Below are 11,372 nucleotides of genomic sequence, written 5' to 3'. Positions count from 1 at the left end.
CTAAATCCACACTAATCAATATGCAGTAATTATGAACCGTTCGCAAAAAAATATCTAGCACATTAATTTGAAAAACATAAAATATGTACTCACTAAGTTCATAGAATCTCATTAATAAATAAAATAAAATCATATATGAGTGCAAGAAGAAGTAAAATCAAATATCATGTATAATTTTTTCCTTTGAATAAAATAGAATTACAAACTTTGGATGTAAAATATCATGTATAATTTTGTAGTTGCTTAAAATTTCAAAATGAGAACTTTGTCAAAATTAATGAAGAGATAGCATATGCTCCATAATGTTTAGAACTGTACTTCATAGTAGAAATATGATCATTCAACAGCTTCATTTTCCCATTATTGAGGTCACTGGCACAATGAGAGAGAGAAGGGGTGAGAGGTGTTAGTGGGGTGGAAAGGCCAGAGCTATCTGTGTGAACGACCACACAGATATAGATGAGCTGTGATGTGTGTTGTTGTGTAAAATTGAATGTATTATATGGCCATTATACATACAGATCTCAGGTGGACTCAATTAGACAGATCTCAGAGGCCGATAAAGCACCTTCATACAAATTCTACATACGGAAATACATACCTTGTAAATTCAGAAGCTTTAAGCCTTTCAATCGACGCACACCTGAACCTGAGAAATCAGACACAAAAATAATACAAAACCGTCAGATCCTCCATCTAACAACTACAAACTCGGATTTCGGTGGAAGAAATAGAATCGACTCACACACCTGAGATAATAGACATGATTTCGAGAAACACAGGGAAACCTTCGAAAATTTGCACTCCAAAGCACGAACTAGGGTTTCGGTAAAATCGCCTCACACACAAATTGGTCACAAAACAGAGAGGGACGAAAGCAAATACAACGGAGATTGCAAAGAAAAACCTTGTACGATCATGGATTTGTCAATCTTGAAGAAAATCGACAACACCCAACCTTCGTTTCAAAGGAATCGCCCTCAGTCGCCTTCGGAGTGCAAAGACGAAGAGAGAGAAATATTCTGCAGAAATGAGCTAGGGTTTCTAAAATTAGATTTTATACATGATATGCCGCTACAGTATAACTTGATATTGGTTTGGACTAGCTGTTTTTGGTTTGGGCTTTTGGTATAGCCGCTACAGTGTTGAAAACACCCAATATCACCATTTTGGTGATATAGGTTTTGCCCCAAATCTCAAAATGATATGGACCTGTTCAGAAACATATTAGCCCACACCAAACAAGATATGGGCCAAAACCAAAACCAAAACACCAAAACCAAAAACATTTTGGCTTCGAAACGGGCCCTAAGTTTTTCATCTTGCTATTGTTGGTATGAAATATTTCCAAAAACGTCATAGGAAAATTTTGTGTATGTTATATTTTGGATAGCACGAAATTTAAAAGAAAATAATGTTAATTCTCTAAATAGTTTTTTTTATATATATAAATTAAATACTAAAATATAAAATGAATAATGTACTTCTTCTCCATTTTTCTTTAGTTTTTAATCCCGACAAATAGCACACACCCTTTTTTTTTTTTTTTTTTTTCTATTCTAACTTCTTGTTAAAACAATACATTTTCACTTTAATTATCTCCTTTTTACCTTTGGAAGAAATGAAGCCTTCAGGTTTGACAATAAATTTCGTTTTTCTTGTCAAACGGTTGATTTTGCAGAAAATAATTTTATGAACCAAACATAACATATATTCTTTATTTTGAAATAGTCAAAGACGAGATGCAAAGTTGAAAACTAATACCCTCTATTTACCTTCTTGCATCTACTTTCATTTCCGGATGATCTGAAAGAACCTAGACTGGTGAAAGAATGAACGAAATAGATAAAAATAGAAGACTAGTGAAAGTGGAGACATAATATTTAGTATTGAATAAGGCTCCTTAAATTCAGGATGGTCCTTATATTCAAAAATAAATAAATAAACAACTGCACATCTCTTGATTAGTGCATATACAACAACAAAATAAAACAAAGTTTTGACTCTCGAGTTAAAGTTGAAAACTATAGATCTGATTAATATTTAGTATGAAGTAGTGAAAAACATTAATTTTTGGTGTTCATGCTCTGCTTGATAGTCTCTGCATTTTCTTTAATAGCCTCCTTTGATTCTTCAGCCTTGCCCGCCACAGTCTCTTTGATCTTCTGTGTCGTGTCCTTAACTGAACCCCACGCATCTTGGGCTGTCTGCTTCGCTTTCTCTGCTATATCCTGTGCTAAATCCTGTGCATTTCCCTCCTTTCCGGTCACATCTTTTGTCTTGCGAGACACCTTCAAACACATCGATCATATGTGCAGAAATAATCAAAATTAACGTATCATTGTCGTCATTATTCTTATTTTTATCCTATGAATAAATTCGCTGCATGAATTCTCTTTTATTTCATTCTTTTTTTATTAAATTTTGGTCGGCCTTTTTATCGCCGGTGAATTTCTCTATTTTCTTTGTGTATGGTCCGTGTTAGGTCTAATTTTTCATATCTCTTCTAGTAACTCATATCATCTAATGTAGTAGCCTAGTGTTACGGGGTTCGGACCATCAACCCCTGTGACAGCTAGCAACCCCTGTGACAGCTAGCTCGCTACATGAATAGAATGTTTTTGTGTCTTTTTTAACGCGCCACCACTCTTCCATAATTTGAAAATTATATATATGTGATGATGTGTGTCTCACTCACATCTTCTGCAGTAGAGGCAGCCTTGTTTTTCATGTCTTGCCCGACCCTCATTGCCTCATTGGTGCCTCGTTTTGCTGCGTCCGATGCCCCATCATATGCAGCTGTAGCACCATTACGCAAGCTTCCCTATAATAGACAAATTGTCAGTACGATACAAACTGCAATTTACATATATATATATATATATATATATATATATATATAAAATCATATATCTCACTGAAATTATAACTGATCGATCACCTGGAAAGGTCGTGGTGCAAGTGATACGGAAACCCTAGAGCTCCATGGGCTGCGTGCAACCATTGCTCTGGTGTGTTGGAATTTCGAAAGGGTGGTTGAAAGAGCCATGCTTGCCATTTTTCTCTATCTCGATCTTCTTTTTCTGTTTCAAGTTTAATTTGCTGTGAAGGAAGGGTTTATATAAGAATGGAAGGGAAGGAGTGCAAGTGATCGAAATGGGACGTGTTTGGCCTTCATTTAATATAGGTGTTGTGTGAGATTGACCATTTTCTCTAATTTACATGGTTTTTAATCTATGTTTAGTGATCAATGTGATCCCCTATTTGAGGTTGGTCTCTTGCTTCTTTCCCGATATTTCAGTTTTCTTCGCTGAAATACAAAGAGTAATGCCCTTCAAAGTTGAATTCTTCTGACGACCCAATTTTCTTTTCTTTTTTAATAATTTTTTTTTTCATTTTTATTTTATTTTATTCAAAGTGAACCTACATCTAGCCATTTAACGTTACCATTTAAATTCACAACGCACTTTATAATCATGTCAAAATTGGTATAGTCCTAATATTTAATAGGCATTTTTTTTAAAATTTTTTTTTTTTTAATTATCAATTCGAAGGAAGAAGTTAAACAAAGTCATTAAAATTCCAACTGCGCTATATGAGAGCATCCACTCCAATACTTTCGTTGCAGTGGACCTAATATCATTTTTCTTTAAAAAAATAAAATTGGTGATATGTTTTGTGAAAAATATGTCATTATGGGGATCATTTATTAAAAGTTATTGTCCAAACTATGGATTTAAACTTGGTATTTTTAAAATTTTTTTTTTCATAAAACTTAAAATTAAATGCTAAAAATTTTAAGTGCTGAAATTTTTATGTAATAATTAAAAAATAAATATATTTTTGATATCCTTTTCAATTTAATTTTATCGTAAAATGTTTTAAATGATACTTATTTAACTAGCAATAGGTGTTCAAACTGCATTACGGAACACTTTTTTTTTTTTTTTTCACCAACAATATTTATATGGAGACTTGAACTCTCCAAAATCTCCTTTGAAAAAGGTAACAAAGTTAAGACGCAAAATTGAGGGTTGCAATGGTAAACCGTAAAATTGAGTTTGAAATTGAACCCCTACTGAAGAAAGTACATGTTTTATTGACTTTATAACTAGTTAGTAACTTAGTATGGGCTTTATATATAATTATTGTGGATGTTTTGTGCATTAATACTGGGCAAGAAGAATTGGACGGGCCTCATATGGGCCACTTAATAAATTCTGTCTGGACCGGCTGGTTGGACAACAAGTACTACATAAAGCCTGTGTGGCCTACCGAATGTGCTATTTTATTTTTATTTATTTATTTGTATTGGAACCACAATCTTTTCCTTGGGAATTCAACTGATAATATTTTCCTCTTTCCCATTGTTCTTTATGTTGTTAAAAAAATTTTAATTTGATAATTATAAATATTTAAATTAAAAAGAATAAGTTACTAATTTTAAAAAGAGACAATGGATTAATTACAATAGTAATGATTTATTTTCACTTTGATTGACATAAAGCTTCTCAGCTAGAGGTATATGTAGTTGTAATTTTTTATTGATGTTATTTTATTTTATTTATATATATAAATTATGTAATGTCCCTAAATTTTTAAGGTTTTTATTTATTTATTTTATTTCATTTTATTTAACTACTTGGCTATTTAAATTGTTTGTGAAATGTTTATTTATTTGTTATTTAAATGTAAATTTTTTTTAGATAGTTATAATTTTTCATTGATGTAATTTTATTTTATTTATTTATTTATATATATATATATATTTTATCAAGAAAGTGAAATTTCACTTTTTTATATTTTGCATATATATATCCGAAACACCTTGACATGATTATAATTTCTTCTCATTCTCTCCCTCACTTATATTTAGGCTGCGAATTATTAACCCTAACTCTATGTTATGAAATTCAAAATAAACTTGTTTTACATAGTATTATTTTTTAGTATTATTTTTCTAAAAAAATAAATGAATAATTCTTATGAAACTCAAAATAAAGAATAATATAATATAAAAAAATAAAAATATATATATATATATGCCAACTCAAAATAAAGGAGAATAGATTTAGAAAAAATAAAAAAATTAGAATTAGGATATAGTAGTATTCCGAGATAAATATAGATTTTTATTTTTAAAATTTATACGTCCGTAATATACAAAGTAAAGTTAGAAACACGATTATGTGCTTTCTTGGCAAATAAGAGACTCAAAATCCCAAATCCAGTTCTGAAGCCTCTCTGTAGTCTCTACTTTTTCCTCTTCCCCCTCCTCTCTATCAGCTACTGTACACCATGGGTCAGGGAACTCCCGGCGGTCTGAACCGACAAGGAGGTGACCGAAAGAACGATGGCGACAAGAAGGAGAAGAAATTCGAACCGGCGGCGCCGCCTGCCAGAGTCGGCCGCAAGCAGCGGAAGCAGAAGGGACCAGAGGCGGCCGCGCGGCTGCCGACGGTGACGCCTCTGACGAAGTGCAAGCTGAGGCTTTTGAAGCTTGAGCGAATCAAAGACTACCTTTTGATGGAAGAAGAGTTCGTCACCAATCAGGAGAGATTGAAGCCCCAAGAAGAGAAGACCGAGGAGGACCGGTCCAAGGTCGACGATCTGCGTGGATCGCCGATGAGTGTGGGAAATCTTGAGGAGCTGATCGATGAGAATCACGCTATTGTGTCGTCGTCGGTGGGGCCGGAGTACTACGTGGGAATCTTGTCGTTCGTCGACAAGGATCAGCTTGAGCCTGGGTGTGCGATTTTGATGCACAATAAGGTAATGTTTTTTATGTTTGAATGGCGATTTCGTTTGGTGGTTTAGAAATTAGGGTTTTGACTTGATATGTTTCGATTTGTGTATTGAAATTTGATTTGATGAGAATTGGTAAATTAGGGTTCAAGATTTGAACCTTCTTGAAATTATTCTCTCTATTACAGTGCTATATTGGTTTTAGGGAATTTACTTTTGAAGTTTCGTAATTTATTAGCCTATTGTTTTTGTTGGCGTGGTTTTGGGGATTTAAGATACATTGATATTGGTTTTAGGGAATTTAGTTCTGAGTTTCGTAATTTGTTAGTCTATTCTCTTTGGAATATTCTGCTTTTGTTAATGTTCTTTTTTCTTTGAATCGCTGTGGTGAAGTAACAGTTTGTTAGATAAATTTTTATGACCGGTTTTGTTATGTTTCATGTTCTGTGGATTCAGAAATTTGAATTTTTTTGCTAGGGCTGTGGGTTTGAAGTTTGTGGTTAGCTTGTTATGAAACTAAAAAGAATTTGGGATTTGTGGAGAGTGGATTTGGATTTGGATTTGTGCGCTAAGGTTAGGTCTGTTGTTTGGAATAATCTTCTGTACTATAGAATTGGATTTAATCTCGTAACTGATTTCAAACCTTAAAATACCACAATTTGGAAAAATGTGAGGTTATCTTTCAGGAATCTGTCCCACATGGGGGTTTAGAGTTTCATATATCACATCTTAACATCTGAATGTTCAAAAGTACTTTTTTTTTTTGGGTCACACCTGGGCCCGAATCCTTCCCCATTGGGTTATAGCATTGGGTTAGATGCCCTTTGGTCGAAAAGTACAAATTTTTATTATGCATATTGCACTTTTTTTTTGGTCATTGTCATTAACAGTAATCTGGTATCTTTTCATGCACATGACTAGAAAAGCATTGTTATGTTACCCCGAGTTTCGTGAAATTCTAAATTGGAAGCACATACAAACTACAAAAACGGATCTCTCCACGGTTGCTTAGTGGATATCAAAATTTTTGGCAGTTAGATATATGTATAATTAGTGCTATGTATATTTTTTTGTGGTGCTCGTTTGATCCCACTTTATTTATTTATTTTTTTTAATGATATTCGAAATTCATTAACTGTTCATTCCTAAAGAACCATTTGTTGATGTGAAACTATCATCAACCAAAATCTGCTACTTGCTCTTTTGAAGGTTCTGCAAATAGTTACCATCTATTTTTTGTACAATGAAGAAGTTACTATCCATTTGTTATACTATTTACCAATTGTGGTTTGCTCTAAAAAATTATTTAAGTTGTGGAAGTATGCATGGGAAGAAGTATTGAAGGTTACTAATTTTGCTTCCTCCTTAGGTTCTTTCTGTTGTTGGACTTCTTCAAGATGAAGTCGATCCAATGGTGTCGGTCATGAAGGTTGAGAAAGCTCCATTGGAATCATATGCCGACATAGGTGGGTTAGATGCCCAAATTCAGGAAATCAAAGAAGCAGTGGAGCTTCCTCTGACACACCCTGAATTATATGAGGACATCGGTATCAAGCCTCCCAAAGGGGTCATACTTTATGGAGAGCCCGGAACCGGCAAGACCTTACTTGCAAAGGTGTGTATTTATGTGTCTTTTTTCATTGTGTTGCTGCGTGTCAATTTCATATGAGGTCCTATTCATTGATAAATTGTCAACCCCCCTCCGTTCTCTTTTTTTGTGCATTTCACTGTCTCTAGAATATTCTTTAATGCTATGTACAAACACAATGACTTGTTTGTCTGCTCTTGACCTTGTTCTAATGCTTGCTTCTAAGAAGCACGGACACGGATACGACAAGACACGGACACGGCGACACGGCAAATCCAAAAAAATTAGGGCACGGACACGGCGAATAGTATATATATATATATATATATTTATATATCAGCATTAATAATTTTATAAAAAAAACACGGATATGTTTAGGTTGGAATATATATATATATCACTGATATGTTAGTATATATATATATATATCAGCATCTTTAGGATACGGACATGGCGAATTGTGGCATTTTTAGGTTAGTATATATATATATCAGCATCTTTAGGGTAGTACAAAACAAAAAATAGAACATATCAGTATTAAAAATTTTTAAAAATAAAAAATAAAAAATTAACATATCAGCATTAAAAATAAAAAATAAAAAAAAAAAATTCCAGAAAAGTGTGTTTGAGCCGCGTCTGAGCCGTGTCTGAGCCGTGTCCCAGCCGTGTCCGAAAATTAAAAAAAATAAAAAAATTCCAGACACGTTTTTTGGCGTGTCCGACACGTGTCGGGGCGTGTCCGACGCGTGTCCGTGTCCGACACGTGTCAGACACGGATTCTTCGCCCATTTTGGAGTGTCCGTGCTTCCTAGGCTTGCTTTTATCTTAGGATCGAATCTGGTTACAGACTTGCAATTTAGTTCTTTGCCATATTAAATTTTAACATGTATGAGTCCCCTACTCGTTGGAGTTATACCATGATTTTAATACTTATATTATAGTAGGTGTTTTATTTGTTTTCTCAAACAGTTCATGGGCTGGAAGGGGCCACAGTATCACACTTCTGAGCATCTCTTTTATCTTTTGCTGTTTTTGACTTTTTTTTGCTTAGTTGTTACATGTACCTGCTTGAGAACTTGCTGTGTGCTTAATCTTCTTTTGCGTTGTTCCAGGCGGTGGCAAACTCTACATCAGCAACTTTCCTACGCGTGGTTGGAAGTGAATTGATTCAAAAATACCTGGGAGATGGTCCAAAGTTAGTGAGGGAACTCTTTAGGGTTGCTGATGATCTCTCACCTTCAATTGTCTTCATTGATGAAATTGATGCAATTGGTACAAAAAGGTGAGTCCATGAACATTAGTGGCCGGAAAAAACTGTTACTGTTGGTTGGTTGGTTGGTTGGTTTTAATTATGTATGATTTACAGGTATGATGCCCACTCTGGTGGCGAACGTGAAATTCAGAGGACCATGCTGGAATTGCTGAACCAGCTAGATGGTTTTGATTCAAGAGGAGATGTCAAGGTGATTCTTGCAACAAACAAAATTGAAAGCCTGGATCCTGCACTACTTCGGCCTGGTCGAATAGATAGGAAGATTGAATTCCCTCTTCCTGATATTAAAACAAGGAGGCGCATTTTCCAGGTACATGCATGACTTGATTATATCAATACAATCATGGTTGTGATATTAGTTCTCTTTAGTTCCATCTTCGTGGTAACTTCCATTAGTAAAACCTTAAATTTTTGACTTGCAGATACACACATCAAGGATGACGTTAGCTGATGATGTCAACTTAGAGGAATTTGTTATGACCAAGGATGAATTTTCTGGAGCTGATATTAAGGCAATATGCACTGAAGCTGGTTTGCTTGCTTTGAGGGAGCGCCGTATGAAGGTGAGACATTTTCGTTGATAAATTTCCAACAAATGGACACAAAAATTGTCTTGTTGTTATCCATATTATTAGAACCTATAAAAACAAATCATATATTGTTATTATCTCTTGCTAATTTTTATTTTCACCGCATGACCAAAATTTATTATTGATCATTTAGTCTGTTGAATATTGGACATGCATACTTACAATGTAGGATTGCAGTACCCAGTCATGTTAGATTGGATCCATGTTTGTTGACATATAGATTCACCTATTAACTGTTTGACTAATTCTTGTGAATTTAAGTAGTAGATCAAAAACAGAGGAAAAGAAAACATGGGGGTTGTGAAAGTTGAATGTCAGTTTCCCTTTTGTAGTCATAATTGGCTTTCCAATCTCACACTCCCTTCCTCTCCCCAGATAAACAAAAATAATAATAATAATTATAATAATAAATGGGAAATGACAAGCCTCAAAAGTTATTTTTATTTGTTGAAACCGTTTGACCAACCAATTCAGGTCTATTCTATTGGGATTGAAATTTATTTAGATATTATATTCTAATTCCTATATATTTCAGTTATATGCTGGGTATTATTTTAGAGGAGTGACATTGGCCTCCATATTTTGTCCTTTTTAGTAAACTTGAGATGTCTATGTTTTGTGTGCCTGCCACATAAATTCTTAAGTGCAGTTGACTCCTGTTGGTTCATAGTTTCAAGGCACTTGTACACCATGTCTTTAGGCAAGGTAAGGGTTGTATTCTATGTTTGGAGGTAACTTATCCTCCCAAAAAAATTGGTGGAGGTTTTTTTTTTTTTTTTTTTTTTTTTTTTCTTCACCTCATCTGTATGAAAAGTGCCTGTCACCCCGAATCCTTCTCCATCCTCTTTCTTTCTTTCTTTTATTTCTTTTATTCTTCTCCATTTCTCCTCCTATCATCTTTTTCACTTCCTGGTGCTTCTCTTAACACTTGTTTTCACATTTGCTTGGTTCTGTTAGAAAGTAGTGGAAAGTGAACGAAATGGACTATTGTGGTTCTACACACTGTGAACAGCTTTTTATGCATCAGGGGCTTGGAAGTTGCTTCCTGCCTCCATATTGATAAGTTTACTCCTCTTTCCCTACTATTTGGCCAAAATAGTACTTTTGTCCACTTCTTTTGTTGCCATATATTGCTCGGATTGATGGTTTTCTTTTTTTTTAATATGAAGTTTCAGAAGTTCATATATATGCTAATATTTGAGTTATCATTAGCAATTTTCAAGTTCTGTGTCCACTTTTTGGTTGCTTTTAAAAGTTTCTACATGATTTCCTTTGCCTGGTTTGATTATTTTGTCAGAACTTTGTGGATGTTTGATTACTATTTTAGAAACAACTGCTCGGTTCACCTTTGGCAAAAGGGACTGGAAACCCTAGAATAACCCTTGGGTTGTATCTAATGTGGTAGAGATAAACAAAGCAACGGTGATAATGATGGCGATTTTAACTGATGAAGTTTATACATTAAATTTATACTTTCAAGCTTATTGTTCCTGTACATCGAAAATGTCTAACAAAAACGTTGGATGTGCCTCAGGTGATGCATGCTGACTTCAAGAAGGCCAAAGATAAGGTCATGTTCAAGAAAAAAGAGGGGGTGCCAGAAGGATTATACATGTAATGTTGCTCTCCTCTATATGGGCGCAGCCATGTGTTACTTAAATTTTCAAAATTTGACATTTTCATTTTATTTAATTTGCTCTTTCTAATACAAAAACAAGCCATTCTGTCTGGAAGAAGTGTTTTTTATTTTATTTAAATTTTTTTATATTTAACTGTGGAGTATTATTTGCTCTTTATGATAAAAAAACACTGCCATCCCGAATGGGAAGTTCTGTCATGTTGTGGCAAAACCTAATCGACTTAGGTGTCACTTATCGTTTCTATATATGTTGGAGGGAGGATGCAAGGAAGCTGACTACTTTATGCTTTTATGCGCGGACCATTACTATTCCGAAACAAATTTGAGCCATAACATAACATGAGATCCTGTTGAATGGTATGATTTTATTTTAGCACATTTATGGTATGTAGCCGAAAATTTTGATTTTGGGGGAACTGTAAGGAAATTTAATTTTTTTATAAATTAATTGTAATATAATTTTGGGGCAAGTATAATCCAAAGTTAAAAAAATACAACTTGAATAAATAGAGATGAAAATTTAACATGAGAAAAATA

The 11,372-nt window shown here is 34.1% G+C and overlaps 2 protein-coding genes across 2 annotated transcripts; one reads left to right on the top strand and one right to left on the bottom strand.

Annotated features, from left to right (window-relative positions):
* Positions 1 to 1,854: 1,854 nt before the first annotated feature.
* LOC132268363 (uncharacterized protein At4g13230) lies at positions 1,855 to 3,321 on the bottom strand. The gene is made up of 3 exons (XM_059769219.1): positions 2,942 to 3,321; positions 2,699 to 2,824; positions 1,855 to 2,291 (listed from the first exon to the last, which is right to left on the bottom strand). Exons 1-3 carry the CDS (start codon positions 3,056 to 3,058, stop codon positions 2,067 to 2,069), a joined length of 468 nt encoding a protein of 155 aa, XP_059625202.1. The 5' UTR covers positions 3,059 to 3,321; the 3' UTR covers positions 1,855 to 2,066.
* A 1,858-nt stretch (positions 3,322 to 5,179) lies between these two features.
* LOC132269110 (26S proteasome regulatory subunit 4 homolog A-like) lies at positions 5,180 to 11,033 on the top strand. Its single transcript, XM_059770151.1, has 6 exons — positions 5,180 to 5,772; positions 7,115 to 7,360; positions 8,446 to 8,615; positions 8,700 to 8,916; positions 9,029 to 9,169; positions 10,731 to 11,033. Exons 1-6 carry the CDS (start codon positions 5,299 to 5,301, stop codon positions 10,812 to 10,814), a joined length of 1,332 nt encoding a protein of 443 aa, XP_059626134.1. The 5' UTR covers positions 5,180 to 5,298; the 3' UTR covers positions 10,815 to 11,033.
* The last annotated feature ends 339 nt before the right edge of the window (positions 11,034 to 11,372 follow it).

Source organism: Cornus florida, unplaced genomic scaffold (assembly GCF_030987335.1).
Source record: "Cornus florida cultivar Cherokee Brave unplaced genomic scaffold, ASM3098733v1 CherokeeBrave_3.0.0_Hap2_Chr08, whole genome shotgun sequence".
Classification (NCBI taxonomy): domain Eukaryota; kingdom Viridiplantae; phylum Streptophyta; class Magnoliopsida; order Cornales; family Cornaceae; genus Cornus; species Cornus florida.
Note: the sequence above shows the minus strand (reverse complement) of the source record. Positions and strands in the feature narration are given on the sequence as shown.